Here is a 21,549-nt window from a genome sequence, read left to right as displayed (position 1 = left end):
AAACCCTGCAGGAGGGTGACTGTGCCATGGCCCTCAGGTGCAAATTCAGCAAAATCCACAATTTGTGAAGGAATGGCATACATTTCCCTGCTATTCCCATGATTGACAGAAATGTGGGAGTCAATCTCAAGGGACAGTGCATTTCAGATTTTGTCTACTAGGTGTCTGAGTATGAATGGCTTTGTGAAATAACATGCCTAACTCAAGCATAGAAAAACACAAACTAATTCAGTTTTCTCCTCTTGCAAGAGGGAATAAACGTGTAGAGAACTAATACAAGGGAGAACAGCATCTTAAAAAACATAGAGCAACATGCCCTTTGAACTGTAAACACTTAGGTGGGCCTGAATGCGTTATTGCCTCTACATCCTCATTCAACACTGGCAGGTCTGTAATTTTGAAATTACAGAACACCTTTGATTTGTGAATGCAGCAGCCTTCCCAGGCACCCAAACACAGGATCATTTTAAGACTTTAATTGTTTTGAAAAGGTGTGCTCACAGCTGTACTTCAGTTTTTGAAGCTTTCTTCTCCTTCAGCCTTCCCTCAAACAAACTGTTACTCTGGCACATCACAGTCATCAAACGCCACGCCATATAGAGGGAGGCCTCGCCCTGGAAACTTTGAAAAAGCTTGTTTCATGTAATCATAGCAAGGGAAGTAGTTGTTCCCATGGATTTTTGTTAATTTAAGTTTTTCCAGACAAAAGGACTAGTAACCTCTCAAAAATGCATGCTACTCACATGCACTGCTAACTAGCATCAACAGGTACATGTAAAAACAATCCACATCTGCCAGACTGCCCGCTCCTCCGATCCTGTAATTCTGTTAAACTGACAAATTTCTGCCAATGGCTTATCTCTTGCATCTTCAGAATAAGCAAAAATTAGTGGTGAACGACTTTGCAGCTTCAGATTCTTCTCTTTTTTATGTATGTGTAAGACATTACTCATATACTTCAATGAATACATACGTAGATAGCTATTGGTCAAATGACAGATTTATGTGGGGAAATGCATGACTTTTTCCCACTGAGAGGAAAAAACAGAAACTAAACTCTCTAAACTTAGTGCTTCAGAAACCTGTCAAGTAACCAATTTTTCACCGGTTCTTAGGAAGAAAAAGAACAAACCACACCAAAAAACCCACCACCACCACTCACCAGTGTTATTATCAGTGTATATTTCAAGTTCAACTGAAGACACATATCTGCTTTGAGACCACAATCAAAAGTTACAACACTGAAGGCTTCTATAAATACATTTTTTCCTGTGTAATAATTAGGTTATGTAAACATTTTTTTGGCATTTACTACTTCAGAATTACACTGTTTATTTTATTTCCTGAATTTTAGAAATGATGAGGTCTCGTAGATACCAGTGAAGGTAACAAAAAACTGTCTTCAGCACCTTTGGAAATGCCTTCATCTTTTCAGCTAATAGGTGCATATTCCAAGTACAGTCAGTTATCTTGGATGGCAAATATACAAAACCCTTAAATGAATAAATACCAGCTAATACTAGTGCTTTCTCTCAAGAGAAAATGCTTTTGGAGTAGAGCTACAGGAAGGATGTAAGCTGCACACTGCACAATTGAACTTTCAGATGTATTGCTGCTGAATGGAATTCAAAGCCCCAGGGCACAAGCCTGTATTTGCCGTGTAATAGATGGGAAATGCCAGCTTTGGAAGAATCATGTTCATTTGGTCACCTAAGGCTAGGTAATAAACATTGCACAAGGGAGGTTTTATGCTACTGTAGAAAGCTGACAATTCCAGATCAAAGGGGTATTTTTACACGAGTTTCACACTTACAGACTTTAGTCTAATAGAGTTAGCCCTTTATCCTCTATCCTATTCAGAGGACCTCCTCTAAATCAGGCCACAGATTTGAATTCGAGTGTTCCTCCTGTGAGAAGCCTGCTCTACCATTATTCTAACTTGTATTAAACAGTAATGTGCATGAACTAAGCCAGAAAAATAAATCTGGCTCAAAGATTTCAGACTTGCACAGGAAAGCCTGGTCCAAGTTCTGCTGATAATTATGCTGAAGAAGGAGACGACCTTGGATATCTCCCATGACATATGAATACACAAACTGCCTATTAGATTTGCATGGAAGAAGCTCCTCATCCTTCTAAATGTGATTTAAAAAATAGCTAAGATTTAGGTTCAGCTGGTGGAAAATGGAGAAGGCAATCATGCATGTAAATGCCGCTGGCTTTAACAGCACAACCGTAAAGACCTGTCAAGACCTGAGTGTTCACATATAATGTCAGTGCATTGAAGACACAGTATTTACTTTGCTGGTTGCAATGCTGATGCCCACTGAATTCACAGCTCTCAGCACAGGGCAGTGGGAGTAGGAGCACGACTCCCCAGACTCTAAAATGCCAGAGCTGCAACTGTCAGTGCTAACACTCCCTTGCTTTGGTATTCTCTTCTGGCAACCCATGGGCCTTTTCTGACCTTCTTTTCCTCTTTCCTCTCAGAGTCACTCAACCTGAAGTTTCCAAAATGCATCAATTCCCCGAATGAAGTCTGAAAACAGTTCTCTGACATTCAGGTATTCCCAAGTAGATGCACTAAGAGACTCGTAAACTGATGCTTAGCAATGATCCAAATAGACTGATTATATAGTATGCTCCCTGACAGAGAAAATATAAATTGGAATGAAATTTCTGGAACGAGTATTGCACACAGAGGACATATTTTGAAAATATTCAAGATTCTCCATTTTGTTTTCTAATGTTTTCTTAAACTTTGTCTTCTTTTTCAAACATTCTTTCTAATAAATTCATTGCCAAAATATTTGTGGCAATTGAACACAGGCAGGCAGAGTTTTCAAATTGCTAGGCTGCCACTCAGACATAGAAATAAATGATAACATAAAAGAAATAAAATCTAAGCACAGCAGAAACATTTTCATTAACATCATACTTTGCTGTTTCATACAGTGTTTGAGCTTAATCTTAAATTTCAAGGGATGTGAGTGCAGTATGAGGTCCTCTTACTTACACAGGTCTCAGCTTTCATTAAAATCCACAATTTCTGCATACCTTAGTAGAAGGCAGTTTTATCAAGTGTGTCATCTCCCAACTAAGCATCAAATCAGTTTGCGGGCACCCTTCAAAAGCACTGAAAGGTGTTAATAATACACTCTTTTGACCAGATATGAAAGCATTGGAATAACAACAATAAAAAAAGAAAGCCACAACTACTGTGTAATCTCAAGCTATTTTTAAAATACTCCCACTGTTTTCCAGAACAGAAAATATTTTGCTAATATTTGAATAACATTTCGTTGTGACCAACTCTTACTTTGGTGGCAGGTGCTTCCATTACTGCAGTACAGCACAGCCATGTGGGTCACTCAAGGCCACTAATTCCCAGACAGTCTTTGAAAAGCTTGGGAGCATCTGCAACACAGGCTTTGAAGATAGAATCAAAGCCTTAATATTATGTGGCTGTCAACTGCCAAGATATGCAGTGAAGAGAGTTTCTAGTGGACTGTACTGCCAAGCATGCAGGTGCTGTTTTCTGTGTTGCGGCTGGTTCCAGGTTTTTCTCAGTTAATAACTCCTTTTGAAAAAAGGAGTTGTTTCATTTTAAATTCAGTGTTATAAAGAGCGAGTCCAGACCAAACAAATAGTAGACAGACTGGATTCAAGCGAGGTGCCACAAATAAGGGATGAAGTTTATAGGGTGGGTCTTCTTGAAGGAGAACCTTTCAGTAGTTATTTACTTTAATGGTATTAGCATAGGACTGAGGAGCAGTCAGACCTGTTGAGCTACCACTGATGGAAGACATAATGCATAAGAGACTTTAAAGGTGTCCCGAGCTAAAAACCTTACTACATATGAACTCCTGTAGGGCAGCATTTTTGTCACAAGATCTACCATTCCTTTAACACAGCTCAACATTTGACTTGAGGACAAAATGAGCGGGTGACAAAGTGGAGAGCTTGTTTCTACATTTAAGGTCCCTGCCACTTGGATACTCATTTCCCTGTGAGAAAAGTTAATTCACATTTGCTATTTTAGGTAGAAGACTCCATGTAACTTTTCAGCAGTGTCTTGGTTCAAATGGATAATGCAAACAGTGCTGGCCAGCCTCCAATAAGGCTATTAACTTTCCCTTTTTAGAGGGATAGTCTCAGTCCTTGTATTTGCTTATCAATCAGCAATTTCCCCACAGGGAATGAAGTGTCATCCAGTAAAACCAAGAAAAAAGAGCGATTTCAATACTTTCACAGAAGGTGAAACACACGGTATAAACCAGAAAAATCAGTATGTGATACGTTCTCCAAGGCAATATTAACACTGCATGATGCTGCTTAAAGCTCGTTCTGATCTGCAATCATAGTATTTCTGTCCAGGTGGAAATCCTGCTACAAAAGTGAGGGTGGGAAGACGAGGAGACAGGGACTAGCTTCACTTATCTCTTCAGATGTCCGAAGCACCTGGCCATCCTCTTTGGGTTTTTTTGGGTTTTTTTAAATTCTACAGGATTACAGAGCAGCTGGAATTATGTACGTGTGCACTAGATTATGCATTCTGCTGGCACTCAAAGTATTTTCTATGACCATCTGTAGCACATGAATTTGTCTCATGTTCAACATGATGTTCAACCTGTAACCCGCACCAAACCCCGTCCCTTGCAGAAGTTTAGCTCATGGGGCCATAAGAACATTTTACCCTGAAGTATCTTTGTCTTGACATAAGCATCAGATTCAAAGAATCTTTGATTCTGTGATCAGATACAACATTGGCTACAAACCAAAATATATTCAAATTACAGTATCCAAAACCAATGCAAGACAGAGTATACTTTAGACAGTGAGCCTTCTTATGAAAATTCAGTAGCAAAAATGGCATCTTTTGTCAGCTTTAACGTATCAGCCAAAGAAAGACACATTTATATTGTCCCAGTTTCTTCATCACATACTATCTTCCATGGACTTGGCATTCCATAGGTTTTTATACTCAGGTGTGTATATTTGTATTCCTTACTCCTGTGAAACAATGACATGTTAGAATTTTTAATGAGTGGCTAAAATATGTACATTATTTTGTAAAGTTTTATGAAGAAACACGTAACATGGCTATAAACAAAAACAGTCCAGCTAGCTAAATGGATTAATCTCTAAATTGTTTCATTCTTATCTCTAAATCAGAGTATAAAGCTTTGGTAAGTTAGTCAGTGTGCGCTGGGAGAGTACGTCCCATGAAAATCTTAGCCAAACTGAGTGGGGGAAAAAAAGCTCAATTAAAGCTGACTACCACACAGCTCAGTTGTAGACACTTAAAGTATTTTGGTTAATATTGCTCACTAAAAGCAGACATAGACTACAAGTGTTTCAAGTTATTTTCGGTTTCATTTTGGTTCTTCTGTTACATCTTTCACCATTCAGATTGATACGAATTAAATGAAACTGTTAGTCTGTTCAGCACACAAGATGGAACATTATTACCTTTGCTGAATTTAGATTACCAGACTGAAATCGCTGATAATAAACATTGCTTCTTTCTCCGCTGGCCACACAGGGTAAAAAATTTTGATGTTTGTATTTGAAAGATATGTTAAGAACTTTATTATGATCAGTGGCGCAAAGAGAAGGAGGTCCGTGACAATGAAGGCTTGAAAATACATCAAGTCATCTCCAAATTCATGCAATAAAAAAGTTTGTATGAAGGTTAGTTTTACTGAGCTGAATGTGTCAATGAAAGTAATCCAGGGAGGAGAAAGTATGACACAGATGATAGCACATTTTGTTTACTTCAGTGTTTACAACAGCCAAGAAGTGGCCTATGCTTTATGGCATAAAGCCTATGACTGTGCTTTACGGCATTCCACAGGCTCTTTCTGAAAGATCTGATTAAGTTCATGTTGGTAGGTAGTATCCAAACAGGAGAACTGAGTCCTTTCCTACTTGCTCCTGAAGCTTATGAAGGCTTCATATGCACTAGTAAATGCTATATTTTATCATAACTAAGAAACATTAACTGTTTTGTTATACAAATATAGTGCAGATAAGCAGTGTATTTAGCCACGAAATAAAACATGTCAAGGTCAATTGCAGGACAATGAAAAACATAACACAGACCTTGTCTATCTGCCTTGTAGCAAACATCATAAATTTCTTGTCTCTACTTGGATTTTTTTACTGCTTATTAATAGCCTCAATGTTTAAAACAAACAAACAAAAAAATCACAAAACTAACAAAAGAAAACAACCCAAAAAACCCCAAACCCAAAATCACAACAGCAAAAAACCAAAATGCATGTTTCTTTCCAGGAGGACAGAGCTTGTGATAACCATCCACTGAAGTGGATGCACTGATGATCTAAGCAAATAAACCCAGATAATGGAAAAGTTCCATACCTATATCTTGCTTTGGACGTGTATACCTTATACAAACAGTTAAGGGGATGAGAAGAAGGCAGGTATAAAAAAAATATTAAACCTTTTCATATTGTGGAGAAAGTTTTTGCACATCATAAACTGAAAATTTTTCCCTCTCACAAATTAGTATAACTTTTACTTCCTATGCTACTAAGCCTCCCGACACGCAGAAAACATTTTCATTTCAGAACCTTGACTTTTTTTATCGAATTAAGCAATACCGTTTATTTCCCTTGCAACTCAGTGACTGGAAGAAATTACAATCCTGGAATAACAGTTTGAAATTACAACAGTATAAAATTATAATCAGTAATAGAATTATGCAGTAATGAGGATATCAGGTTGTGGTTTTGCCTTCTGAGAGATTTATGAAACGCTCATCACTCTACTGGGTGATCTAACAGAGTAAGCCGCTGTTAGTCAATGAGGGGAATTCAGGATTACAATGTCTCTGTGTCAGATAAAAAGAGAGTCTGTATGAGAAAAAACATGGAAATATACAAGTGTCTGGTCTTGAAGAGTTCCATGACAGCATGAGGAGAAAAGATGACCTTTTGACAATTTTTAGAAAGGATGCAGCTCATATGCGTAACACAAGCTTTGAGTACAGTACCTAGGCTAAGCTCCACAATGGGTATAAAAAGTCAAGGCTTTACACATACTTGAAGGCTTTGAGATTCCTCATACCAGTAGAAGTGCTAACATTCCACCATATGCACTGCTTGAACTACACAAGTTTACTTGGGCTGTTCAGAAAAGATGCAAAAACAGGACATCATGTCTTCTCTTCTTCAGTACACGGATAAAGGATTATAGACAATCTTCCCTTGTTACACAGATCCCTGTCTTCTGCCACAAGACAGTGCCTGTTTGTGAGTGCAGATTTTCTGCAAAACTCTGTCTATGCTTTGGCCAGTGCTGAAGAAGGGGCAGCTCCTCATCTCCAGCCTGAGGGGGTGGAGTGGCAAGGGTGGTTAGCCAGAGTTCAGTCCTCTGGCAAAGAGCTTGCTACAGTTTTATTTGTTACTTCTATATACAAAGGGACTTCAATTAGCTGTATGCTGTCTGAGACAAGAGAGCCTTTATAAGCTTCAAAATGGCCTACAAATAGTGCTTCTGTTCCTTCACTGATGTGTGGGACTCTCCCATGGGACATACAATGGCTATTGTGTTGCTCAGAGAGCTCTATCTGGGTTCTATCTGGAGCCTGCTTTTTTTGTTGGGTATTTATAAAATTAGCCAATTTATAGACTGCTCAAATTTGTCTTAAGAAACAAGGTGTCTTTCAAAAGATAATTCAGAACGAACTCCGTGAGTAAAGTAAGGGTAATGAAGCCATGGCAGCAAGTGATCACTGGAACAGCAGCGCTGGCACAGAAGGACTAGATGCCTGAATACAGACTGAGGGAGGTTAAACTTGCTCCCATCTGAGAAAGAACAAGGCTTTGGAAAGAAATCCTGCTCTTTATAGCTGGCACAGGCAGGGCATCTTAAAGAAATGTCTGGGGAGAAAGAAAAGATAGGGCATAGCTAATGAAAGGGAGACAGATACATAACACCACTGGACTGACTTTCCCTAACAAAGTGGTTTCACCTGGAAAGAAAATTAAGATTTCTAGGGCTAACAGAGCACCATTTTATACAGAATTCTGTCAGGCTTCAGTGAAGATAGTGCCCTTCACTTCAATAAATAGTTTAAGAATCAGAATTAGATGTGCTCAAGTTATAAGGTACACAGTTTACGACAAGAATAACTTACAAAAGAACAGATAAATTTTATCATTTTATATACATAAAGACTGAATGTCATTGTAAATCTTGAATACGGAATACACAAAACCATGCATTTTTCTTTTAAGATATATATTTTTATACCTTTCTAAAACCACAGTAGTTCTCCCTTGATATAAGTGCTAACTACACTGAAAGCTGTTCTCTAGAAGGAAGTGGGGAGGAAATGACAGTAATACATCCAGATAATTGGTAGCCAGATGTTACAGCATCCTCACTACTAACTTGGAACACAGATAAGCGCCAAAGTTACGATGCAGAACAAAATAATTTTGAATTCAAGGGTGATCTGAACTGAGACAAAAGGGGCAATATCTTAATGGCAGAAATTAAAAGCCCAGAGGCAGTGACTCCAAAGGCTTCAATTTGTTGAAAATCTCTGGAGAAGTCAGTATGTTTCCCCACTTCTACCAAAATAAAAAACATAAAACCATTTAAAGGAAGAGCAAGGCTGCAAAGGAAAGTACTAAAAATTGGGGCTTTAAGAATTCTTGCGAAGTACATACTGTTAGAATCACCCTTGTCGCATGTGCCTCAGAGCAGTCTCAACCACAGGAACAGCTACTTCTGTTCCCTTGGCCCCATATTCTTGGCCTCATTCAACACACAAAACACAACGCTCTTACTCTGGTCATGAATTAGGGATTGGTAGCAAAAGTAATGAGAAGACGTCTTCTTCACTTCTTGCCAAAATCAGAAGACACAGAAGCAAGTAAATACAGTAAATAGATACTTACTGTAGATAAAGGCAATAATTAAAGTAGAATAGTGAAGGGAAAAAAGATAAAATAAAAAAATATTTAATGTAGGATTCTAATATTGCTTCTGGCGATAGAAGTTTCTGTGCTCTGGTGGGAAAGTCACCCAACTAACATTTCTTAGAAGTGCTCAGGAGTAGTGTATTGCATTTTTTCTAGCTGACTCAAGTCCATTATGTTTGTGGCTAAAAGCAAAGCTACAGGGAGCTGAGCACTTAACTTGTAGCATTCAGTATGCCTTGAGCATAATTTTTAAAGGGGCATTCAAAGAGATAATTACCTGCTTTGGTCTAGAGTAATTATTTTCAATGTCCCATTAACTGAGTTAATTCTGCCAGCATATAGAATTAGCAGGAGAATCACCAACAGAAGAGAGAAACACACTGAAAGGCACAAAATTTTCCAGGGTGAGTCCTAACTCTTAGCAATAGTGATGGAAGTCATTTAACAGCAGTGTTCCGTGTAAGCAACCTGTAATTGATCTGTTGAAGCTGCCCTCAGGAGGATACCTGAGTTGAGGTTAAGGGTTAGGGGAAGGATACCTGAGTTGAAGTTAAGAGTTGAGGGAGTTCAGCAACTGACCAAAATGATAACCTGAATTGGTTTAAAGATTGCTTTATTACTAGAGATAATTTTATTCCGTATTGATGTTATTTGCTTTTAATAACTATTTAATGAGGCAAATTAAACAGGAAGGGTTTTTTTTCCAAAGTTAAAAACACAACACTGTAACAATTCTTGCATCAAAATCCACTGTCAAATTTATTGGAAACTCTACTATCTTGATCAACTTCTCTACAGCCTGAGAAGACAGTCATAGTCTAAGCAATAAAACATGTGTATATGAAGATATACACATGAATTATCATCTGAACATCTTCCAATGCATACAATTTAAATGAAGGTCTGTGATTTTTATTCAGGTTTTAAATAATTTATGTTGGGTTCCTTTTATGTCCAGCACTTTCTGACGGAGTCACATGAAATACTTTTTTTTTTTAAACTGTTTTAAAATAATTTCACACAGAAAAGATGACAGTTAACAATAGCTTTGCTGCCATTTTTATCAGCAAAGAGTTAAGACCTCAAAGAAGAATCCTTTATTAATAAAATTCATAGCTAGATCACATTAAATTTTTAACCATTTAATCATCTATTACCAACTACTTTTCCATGCTTGAGCATTTACAAACGGCATTGTGGCAAAAAAACCTCCAGAACATTCATTCCTTTGATTAAGGATCTCCTTGGCTTGAGCATAGCTACTGACAAGCTCTACTGTCAGCTTCATTTGCCTGGGAAGACCGCAACATGCGTATCATTCCTCTTTTCTCAGATGGAGACAAAACCTACTAAAAATCACAAGGAACTCAAGTCTCTTGACAGTACTATTTTCGTATTATCAAATATCAGCAGAGAGATTGTGGAACACCGAAACCAGAGAACGAGAGCAGGATGACCTCAAACACTGAATCGCATTTCCTCTTATTGCCATGATGCAACTGCCTAATGGCTTCACACTGATTTTGGACACTGAACGTGAACACAGGACTTCCTGTTGGTAATTAATGGCATTAAATCTTTCTTGGATAATTCTTCACTGTTTACTTCTTTTCGGTATGATTAAAATAGTACTGCTAAATTCTGTTTCTCTGACACGCACATGTCAATTCACCAGGTAAATGTCCTACTTATAAAGGAATAACCAACTGTTGTGTTAGTTGCCTTCATACACAGTTCAGTTTCAAATTATTTAAGAAGTAGCAGTATCTTACCAGGACTGGTTCTGTACAGCTCAGATGGGCTGCTGACCTTCTGGCTGGAGGGAATCCGCTGATGGTATAGCGGAGGTGTTTTCACTATGAGAGAAGGAGAAGTACAATTCCTCTTCAGTAACAGCTAAAATGTTAATAGTGCTGTTAAAAAAGATAGCTATCTTCTTACCATACGACGTCTCTGGTGACAGAGGAAAAGCTGTTGTGGATGGGACAGCTTCATTTCCATTTTTTGTTGGGGTGAAAATCCCCCCATCTAGTTCATCTTGAAAACATGCAACAGCCATCTAAGAAGGGCACAAAAAAGCAAAATTACAGTGTGACAATTCCCACTTAACCCTACAATACAGTGGGGCATTTTTCATCAGTTTACTGAAGGTTTCATATAATCTCATCCACCATTCCAGCAGAGAGATCTTGGAACACTGAAAACATGCAAACACACAGAGAGAACAAGAGCAGGACATCCTTAAACACTGAATTGCCTTTCTGAGATAACTACAGTCATATGTTGTTCTTACTGCCACGATGCAACTGCCCGATTGCTTCACGTTGATTCTGGACACTGCACATTAACATGGGATTCCCTATCGGCCATTCGCTTCAATAAATATGTCTTGAAAAATTCTTCATTGTTTACCTCCTTGGTGTCCTCTACAGGAATTGGTGATCCTGGATTTACAGCCTGGTCAGTAGCAGGAGACTTCATCCATCCACTCCGGTTATACAATGGCTGCCCAGGGACATCATTGTCATACTGCCCAATACTTAACTTTCTGATCCTTCCTCCTGTTGCATCGTCATCTTGCGTACCTGTTGCTGAAAACAAATAGGAAAACTGATTAATAATTTTTTTTTTTTTTCCAGTTAGAGCTGTTAAAACAAACTTCACTATTGTGCCTTCAGTGATTCTGTTGCAGGGTGCTCATGAAATAACTGGTTTCATAACTGCTTTGCAAAACCGCACAGGTGGGGAAAAAAAAAAAACAGTAAGCTGTAGTTAGCCTTGATGACACAAGTTGGAACGTATTTGCAGTACACCTGGTTCCAGAGGAGTGAAGCAGTACGCTCCTGCTGGCGCGGGTTTTTGGAAGCGGTTAGCTCAGTGCCACCGGCAGAGCCTGCCAGGAGGGGCCGCTACGGTCAGTCAAATGGGAAACTCTCCATCCCTAACACACAGCAGCTCTCGGCAGCAAAACCACTGCAGTTTTCCAGGACTGCATTTTCCCCGAAAAAACAGCTTCTTTTTAGTTACCACAGACCCTCCCTGGCCCTTATAAACCCAGATCGCTGTACACCTTTCATGACACATACGGCAATCACACTTAAGCACAAAAATTAGGTATTAGATTAGGTATTAGATATACACAGGAGTTGTAACCTTTTGGAGTCTGAGGAACAGAGCACAGGAGTAAACTCAGCCAGCAGAACAATCCAGGATATTCAAGGGCATAAAGCAGTATTTGTTTCCAAAGTCACTATTAAGACAGTCTCATTAGATACAGCTTTATGATTAGCAGGACTTTATGCTTCGTCATCTACACCCACCAACTTTCAGAAAGGCACTTACAGCATATTCCTGCAGCAACTGCTTTTTCCACCCTTCTTTGTAAGAATAAATCAATGATAAGGATCCTTACTGTGTAGCCACAGGACAGTACAAAAGTAACTGTATGTATAACAACCCAGATATTCCTCTGAGAGTTTTTATTGTCTATAAATGCAAAAAGATCTTTGAGAATTAGTTATTTCTCTTAAAAGAGCTGAGAATTTCTAAAAGGATTTATTTTCATTGCTTGGTGTCATTTAAACTATTAAAATAATTTCCAGCTGTAGGTATGTGTTGATTAAGCACATTTCCTTCACATCCTGATCATGGAGGTGTAACAGAAGTGCAAAGTGTGCCCTTCTTCTAAACCAGCAAGAGGGCTGAACCAGCCACTTTGGTAGAGAAGACAGTATTGTACACATTCCGCACACATCCATTTCCTAATCAGAAGTAGCTGACAGAAGCCGAGGTGTATAATCTGGTATGCAGTATAAGTGACTGTATTATATAAATTTCACCTTGATTATACAGCACAATTATAAAGCATCAATGCACAAACAGGTTTCTGTATAGGAGAACAGTTTTTATTCAAGATTAAAATACAGACAGGAATTTCAGACTAAAAATCAATGGTACTTAAGTAATTCTGCACTGACTTACATATGTATCAACCTGAATAACTTGCTGGAAAGTAGTGCCTTATCTTAAAAATATTAATAAATCTCTTGTAAGACTACAGAATTGGACACTTGCAAAAATTCAGCCCTGCTACCATCAAAGTCAATGTGATAGTAACTCCCACTAAAGCAAATAAATAAATAAAACTGTTAGTCGCTTTTGAAAATTCCACCAATAGGGTTACATTTCAGGGTCCAAATTTAGCCAGTTATTTTATCAAGTCAAGATAAGTGTACCTAGCACATCTTGGAAAAGACAGCTGAGATTTTGGTTTTATGGTACAACTTTGAAAACTAAAATAATTTTTAAGCATTCACATTTTAAACAGTTATTTAACCCTTTTTCCCCTGACTAGAAACTTTATGTGTGGTCTTTCAGGTGGAAGGAGTGTCTTCTGAAGTCCCTGTGAGAAAACAAAATGCATCAAACAAGATCTTCAAAGCCAGAAAAGGACATGAAATTTTAAGTATCTTCCAAACCTCTTAAGTGATGCTAAAAAGTCATGAAGATTTCTACTGAAATTGGAGACACTTAGGAATGTAGACAGAGTTCAGACTACTCCAGAATTCACTAACTCTTTGCATCAGAATTCTTTTTTTATTTATAATTTCTGTAAAGAATGGGAATCACTGTTTGGAATCTCAGCCTTCAAACAGACCATCTGAGACCAGGCACTCCCAGTCCCACCGCTCCTCTGCAGGAGGCAATGGGAGCCAGAAACAGCACACGAGAGTTTCACTCCAGTTGTAACCACGTTATTAAGGTACAGGCAATGTCTTTCTGAACGTCTTCTCCTTAACAGAGAAGCTTCAACTTAACAGAGCTGCATGAGACTATAAGAGAGCATGATTACCTTTTAGATGGGTCAAAGACCTTAAAATTTAGCAGATTTTACTTGTCATGCTAATGAGAGGGCTTCATCATCAATGATATTCATACACTCATATAATTTGTATTCATACATTTGTGAAGCTGGTGATTTCTGCTAAGTTACTATAGTCCTCAGAAAGCTTCAAACAGGTATCTCAGGGAAACTGGACATTTTCCTTGTAATAAACTGGAAATGCTTTATGTATCAAATTCCCAGCAGATGCTGGATGACAGAGGGGAGAAGTTGAGCTGATATATTGCAACAAATCTTCAAGCAAATAACTTGAATCTAAGAGATTAAAATTAAGTCAGCAAAAAATGATTTTTGCTTAGTTTATTAGTTTCATGCATGTACTTCAGAGCTGCCTCACTTAATGTAACAGATGTTTAGAGTTATTAATTTAAAAGGTGTCTTTTCAGTGTAAAGTGTCAGGAGCCAAGACTTCCTAGAAGTCACATCATTTGTTTTTGTTCTTGTAGTTTAGCTTAAAGTTTTGGCAGAGCTTCATAAATATCCCAGGAGCACATATTTTTTTCTTTGAAGGCATTTTGCATACTCTCATTTCTCCCTTTTTCCTTGTGAACTACAAAAATATTTTGTTCTCCCTGAAGAACAAATAGTAACACTTCAACAGATTGGCATCAGAACAACATCAGGCATTTATCTTGTCAGATGGCTATCACCATGCCAATGCTACAGCTAACAGAAGCATGGCCAGTGGCTAAAGGTTAATCTCTGTTTGGTTTCTTTAGCTGCTCAGCTTTCCCAGAGTACTATTGAGAGGTATTTATAACTGTTAGAAAGAAAACAACATTAAGTTAAAAATTTTGTCTGCAGTGGCATGTCAACAACAGTGCTCTATCTCGTATATTAGTAGTTGTCCCAGTAGTTGTCCCAAAAACTATTAAGTCTTAATATGTTATACATGTTTGTATTTACTGAATGCATGAGGCACACCATTAAAAAGTTCCACATTTACTTTCAGTTATCACAACAGCTAGTAAGATAATGCTTCCATGTTTCCACTTGATTCACAGAGCTTGTGGGCTAGCCTCAAAATCAGCTTTAGATGAGAGTGGGGCAAACACAGGATACATAGTAGGACTCTCCAGGAAGAACTTTTCTTGTGGAGGTGGAAAAACAAGCTGGACTGATAGGTCTTCTGCCCATTAGGGAAGTTAACATTTGTAAACTAGAATTATCAGACTTTTCCAAAACGCAGCATAGCCCAAAGACCTTCCCTTAACTTCTACCTAGTTTGTACCACAGCAAACTGTGCAAATTACAAACTGGAAACCCCTTAAAACAGATGATTTTAAAATAAAAGTTCAGAAGAAAAATAAAAGGTTCACCATCTTGTTGTTTACCCATCTATAAGGGGCTCTAAATCACATTACGGCTTTGTGAATGAAGAGGTACAATCACCTTTAAAGATCTGAATATTACTTGAGGCCACTCAACTGTCCTTCTGTTCCTCTGCACTGTTCTTCTTGATAGAGATTTTTCTTTTTAAACAAAAGCAATGTACTACACAGAAGACTTATATAAACCCTACATATAAATTTATTCAAAGTGGTTTAAGGGGGTAAAAAAGATTATGATACATTCAATCACAACAGGATAAAATTGCTTTAGAGTGTCCAGATTCTCAAGTTATCCTGGTTACCACCACAAATAACTACAAACCGTATTTAGTAGTTATTTATCCCTTGAATAATGTGAGGGTCCATAATATACTTCCAATTATCAAAATAATCATTTGCTCTCCTCCTTTATTATTAAGGAATCAGAATAGAAGAGAATAGAATGTTTCAGTTGGAAGGGACCTAACAACGATCATTTAGTCCAACTGCCTAAACAATTCAGGGTTGACCAAAAGTTAAAGCATATTGTTAAGAGCATTGTCCAAATGCCTCTTAAACACTGACAGGCATGGGGCATCGATCACCTCTCTAGGAAGGCTCTTCCAGAGTTTGACCATCATCTTGGTAAAGAAATGCTTCCTAATGTCAAGTCTGAACCTCCCCTGATGGATGCAGCTCTAAGCCATTCCCACGCATCCTGGCACTGGGTACCAGAGAAAAAGAGATCAGCACCTTCCTCTCCATTTCCCCTCCTCAGGAAGCTGTAGAGAGCAATGAGGTCGCCCCTCAGCCTCCCCAGACCTTTGGTAGATGATCGAGAGGGGTCCTGCCATAATATCTGCCAACTCCATCCAGTACTCCGGGATGAATCCCATCAGGCCCCATGGACTTGTGAGCTTTCAACTGATAGAGCTGGTGCCTTACAGTTTCAGTGTCCACAAGTGGAAAGTCACTGTTCCCCCACTCGTGATCCTCCAATTCAGGGAACCACGCAGCTCAAGGTCTGTCAGTATTATTAAAGACTGAGGCAAAAAAAGCACTGAACGCCTCCACTTTTTCTTCATCCCTATTAGTCAGGTGACCATCTTCAAGTATCAGTCCAATGAGGGACTAGGACTTTTATATGGATTTCTGTAAATGAGATTAAGGACTTCATTTACAAGGATTTAGTTTACATTTACAAAACTCTATGGTTTTCTGGTTAAGAAATGCATCTAAGTGGTATTTTGGTATTTCAAAATAATCTATAAATTTCAGAATACCAATACTGTTACAGTAATTTGAAATTCCAAAAGGTAAAATTAACTTTGTGTTTATCCTTACAACCTAAAAGGCATGGAGGCTAAGGAGGATGTGAAGAGGAAAAGGTGGTTGCAGGAACCTTATGGGAAGTGATAAAAATCTTTTTTATGGCCATGTCTGTGAAATGAACATACAGTTCACATTAAGGAAAAGTAGGAAACTCCCTTATACTCCTATTCCATCACAAAGAAAACAATCACAAACCAAGTTTTTACACTTTAGATAACTATCTTTGACTTGTAGTGACTGCTCAACTAGTCAAATGTCTTTAAATTTATAGTCTCAAGAAACCAAAGATATGTTGGGTCCCCATTTTTCCCAAATTTGTATCTTTTTTAACTTCTTTAGCACCAATTACCCTGTACATTGCACAACCAGAAGTCACTCTTCACAACAGAAATACCACTGATAATATAGTCAAAATAATAATATACAAAAGATTATTAGTCAAAAATATTTTTTAAAAATGAATTGTTTCAGTAGTACCTGATTTTATGTCCCATCTAATTCATCTAAACACAGCTCTCCAATACACAGATCTCACAGGTTCATAATTTCAGGTCATCCCACCTTCAGAGAGCTAAAATGTAGTTGTAATTTCAGAAAGTCAAATCTTCTAACAGAACTGAAGACACAGCTTCACAACATGAAATAATACTTATGTGAGAAAATACAACCCGAACTGTACAGCTCAGCCAACTTTGTTTTAAAGTGGTTATCTTAGATTGAGTTACTGAAAGATAATGATCCAAACAGTCTCCCTTTCAAAAAAAATTTGTATGTGACTTTAAAGCTAGCTTGAAAGGTCACTGGAATGCCCATTATTGCTACCAATCCTAAAACAAAAAGCCTTACTGTTTTGGAGTATGAGCTTCACCGAAGCCCTCTGAAGCAAATGATAAATTCAACAAGTTTTAAATCAACTCTAAAAAGGGTTATTTTTTTCTCTGAAGTGGTCTAAGATAAATAATCACGTTGTATTACATTTCTCCAAATTGTTTAACATCATTTTTTTCCGTTAACTTTCCTGGTCAACTACCAACTAGAAAAAATATTCAGCACTAAAAATAACATTCATCTGACCCTTATAACATAAATTGGTTTTGGATGGAAATTCACTGATGGATTGCCTATTACATGGAAAGAAGAGACAAGTCACAGTCATGTAAATGTTAACAGGAACTTCTGTTCAATCAGTGAACTATGCATATCCTCTATTCCCCAAGTGAAACAAGAAACTTATCCGAAGTCTCTCTGAGTTTTTAGAAGCCATGATTATGATCTCCGCACTCCATACAGTGTCCTTCTCCACCAAGTCTCTTCACAGTCTCAAAGCCCATTCAGTTGGTATGGAAACAAAAGGATCGATCCTCACACAACATGCTCAGAACTTCCATTTCCATATGCTGTGGATACCACCACCGGGACCTACATTCTCCCAGTCTCTCTGCAGAATGCGTATCTTCATTCATTACATATACTGAGGCGGACACACAGTAATTAAATAAGCTTGTCAAAATATGAAATATAAACAAAATAATGGCAGAGTATGAAAAGTGATGTGAAGAGTCCTAGCCTTCAGTGTCCCACTCGATTATAAGTCCCTACTAAGCTGCAGTGAGATTTCAGTATGAATTTTGCCTTGTTTAGTTACACTAGCCTAAGAATACTATGCTACAAAAAAAAACCCAAAACACCCAAAGTATTCCAAAGTCCCATGAAGATGTAAGGTTTCCACATTCTGTTTCATAATCCAGTTTATTCAATCATAACATGTCTCTGAAGAAAGCCCATCAACTTGGTCACTAAACATTTAGCTGTGGCTACATACATTGACACTGCATACACAAAATAGTCACAGATTTGAGCTGTAAAATCAAAACATGGACTAGTTTTCAGATGCTGGCCTCAAAATGTCTGTAGTGTCTATACAGCTAGAGTGATCCCACATTTTATGATTGCTGGCTTAGGTTTAAAAGTTTACAAAAAATCCACATCACTTACAAATGACTAAATATATCCTTACACAGCCAGAGAAGTTATAAGGCCTCCTACAACACATCAAACCAACTCATCTTGCACTATAGGTGGAAGAAATTCCTACCTGTAACTATGAAGATAATACAGAATTTATAAACCAGATAACATTACTGTATAGATTCCTACAGTAGGCAGTAAGGTGGACTGAAAACTGGCTGAATGGCCGGGCCCTGAGGTGCTGATCAGAGGTGTCAAGTTTACTTGGAGGTCACTAACTAGCGGTGTACCCTAGGGATCCATGCGGGGTCCAGTCTTGCTTAACATTTTAATCAGTGACCTGGACGATGGGGCAGAGCGTATTCTCAGCAAGTTGGCTGATGACACAAAGTTGGGAGGAGTGGCTGACAGGCCAGAGGAGCATGTTGGCATCCAGCATGACCTTGATGAGCTGAAAAAATGGGCACACAGGAACATTATGGAGTTCAGCAAGGAGAACTGCAAAGTCCCGCATGTGGGGAGGAACAACCCCACACACCAGTATATGCTGGGGGCCACCCAGCTGGAAAACAGCTTGGCAGAAAAGGACCTGGGGGTCCTGCTGGACACCAAATTGAACATGTGCCAGCAATATGCACTTGCAGCAGAGGAGCCTACCAGTATTCTGGGCTGAACTAGACCAAGTATTGCCAGCAGGTCAAAGGAGGTGATCTTTGCCCTCTGCTCAGCACTGTCGAGGCCACAACCTGGAATAGTGTGTCCAGTTCTGGGCTCCCCAGTACAACAGAGACATGGACATACTGGAGACAGTCCAGTGAAGGGCCACGAAAGTGATTAAGGGACTGGAGCATCTCTCCCTTGAGGAAAGGCTGAGAGAGCTGAGACTGTTCAGCCTGGAGAAGAGAAGGCTCAGGGGGATGTCATCAATGTGTATAAATACCTGAAGGGAGGGTGCAAAGAGGATGCAGCCAGGATCTTTTCAGTAGTGCCCAGTGACAGGACCAGAGGCAATGAGCACAAACTGAAACACAGGAGGTTACCTCTGAAAATTAGGAAATGTTTTTTTACTGTAAGGGTGACCACGTACTGGCACGAGTTGCCCAGGGACATTGTGGAGTCCCCCTCTCCTTGGAGATAGTCAAAAGCCATGGCACTGGGATGGAGTAATCCCATGAAACCGTACAGGCTTGGTAAAATAGAAAGCAGCTATGAATAAAACTGAATAGAAAAGCAGCTGAATAGAAAACAGCTATGCAGAAGACTGCCTGGTGATCATGGTGTCGCCCTTGTAGCATAAGTCCAACTGTATGCTGAACTGTAATAGCAAGACAGTAGCCATCAGGTCAAGAAAAGTGATTACTCCCCTCTATTCAGTATTTGTGAGGCCACAGCTGGAGCACTGTGTCCAGTTTTGGGTCCCGAAGTACAAAAAAACTGGACTGAATCCAGCAAACGGTTACCAAACCAGTTAGGGACTGGAGTACACAACGTGAGAGTAGGCTGGGGAAACTGGCTTGCTGACTCTCAATAACTGAAGGTAAAACGGGCCCTCACTGCTGTCTTCAGCTGCCTACAGGAGGGATTACAGAGATGCAACCAGACTCTTCTGAGAGATGCAAAGTGGTAGGACAAGAAGCAACAGACAAGCTGCAGCAAGGAAAATTCTAACCAGATACAAGGAGAAAGAGCTGCATAGGGAGAGGGGTCCATCCATGGCACAGGAGTCTTGAAATACTGTGAAGTCTGCAACTGTGGAGGTTTTAAAAACTTGACTGGAAGCAACCACGGGTAATGTGATCTAACTAAACCTGCTCTGAGCAGGAGGTTGGACCCAATGACCTCCTGAGATTCCTTTCAACCTGAATCACACTCTGATTCTGTAACACACAAATCAGAATAGAATAGAATAGTTTCAGTGGGAAGGGATCTACAATGATCATCTAGTCCAACTGCCTGACAACTTCAGGGCTGACCAGAAGTAAAAGCATGTTACGGGCATTGTTCAAATGCCTCTTAAACACTGACAGGCTTGTGGCATCGACTGCCTCTCTTTGAAGTCCATTCCAGGGTTTGACCATCATCTTGGTAAAGAAATGCTTCCTAATGTCAAGTCTAAACCTCTCCTGATGCAGCTCTAAGCCATTCCCATGTGTCCTGGCACTGGGTACCAGGCAGAAGAGATCAGCACCTGCCTCTCCACTTCCCCTCCTCAGGAAGCTATAGGGAGCAGTGAGGTCACCCCTCAGCCTCCTCTTCTCTACACTAAACAAACCCCAGTGTCCTCAGCTGCTCCCCAGAGGACATGCCTGACAGCCCCTTCCCCAGCTTTGTTGCTCTCCTCTGGATGTACTGAAGTACCTTAACACCATTTTTAAATGCTGGATCACAGAACTGCACACAATGCTCGAGGTGAGGCCACACCAACACAAAATACACTGGGATAATGATCATATAAAGCAGTTTTATTTGACAATACTGCCCTCAATCAACTGCAGAGCCGTTCAGACAATGCCAAATGATATCAGATCATGAAGAATTAACTTCAGCCTGGAGCCACTAATTGTAAATGTTTTCACATTTAAATGTAAGACTGAACACATTTTCATATAGAGTATCTTCTGGAAATTAGGAAAGATCTACATCAGCTTCGATGCTTAACGATTGTTACATTTTATTTGTAATTTTATAACTAAATGGATGATCAATGCTTGTGTATAGATGACACTTTGTTTTTCTAAGTGCTATCAAGCTTTGAACCTAGTACTATTAACTGAAATTTCACATTGGCTTTAACAAGTTTGAAAAATTCTATTGTGCTGAAAATCTGGAAAGCAAGAATTGCTGCCATCAGCAATTGGAAGAAATTGGTTATTCAGTTTTTACAAGATACTAATCTTAAAACATTCTGTGCTGAAATTATCCAACAGGTTGCAAACATGGTAAATTGTTATGGTATTGAAATATAAATGTCAGAACTTGTAAAACTAATTTTTAACCACTTCAATTATCAACACTTGAGTAACAGTTAAGACCATCTTCTCTGGAAAGAGGTTAAGCAATGTTAACTATTATTTTACAA

At 38.9% G+C, this 21,549-nt stretch overlaps 1 protein-coding gene across 5 annotated transcripts in view; it reads right to left on the bottom strand.

Annotated features, from left to right (window-relative positions):
• Positions 1-21,549, bottom strand: part of TNS3 (tensin 3) — a 241,463-nt gene that overhangs the window by 41,254 nt on the left and 178,660 nt on the right. For all 5 annotated transcript variants that reach the window (XM_074869814.1, XM_074869796.1, XM_074869804.1 and 2 more), the window contains 3 exons: positions 11,370-11,548; positions 10,899-11,016; positions 10,730-10,813 (listed from right to left, as the gene is read on the bottom strand). In XM_074869814.1, coding sequence (XP_074725915.1) covers positions 10,730-10,813; positions 10,899-11,016; positions 11,370-11,548 — 381 coding nt within the window. The remainder of the gene's footprint in view (positions 1-10,729; positions 10,814-10,898; positions 11,017-11,369; positions 11,549-21,549) is intronic.

The sequence above is a fragment of the Strix uralensis genome, chromosome 1 (genome assembly GCF_047716275.1).
Source record: "Strix uralensis isolate ZFMK-TIS-50842 chromosome 1, bStrUra1, whole genome shotgun sequence".
NCBI classification, from domain to species: domain Eukaryota; kingdom Metazoa; phylum Chordata; class Aves; order Strigiformes; family Strigidae; genus Strix; species Strix uralensis.
This window is presented reverse-complemented; position numbering and strand designations above follow the sequence as displayed.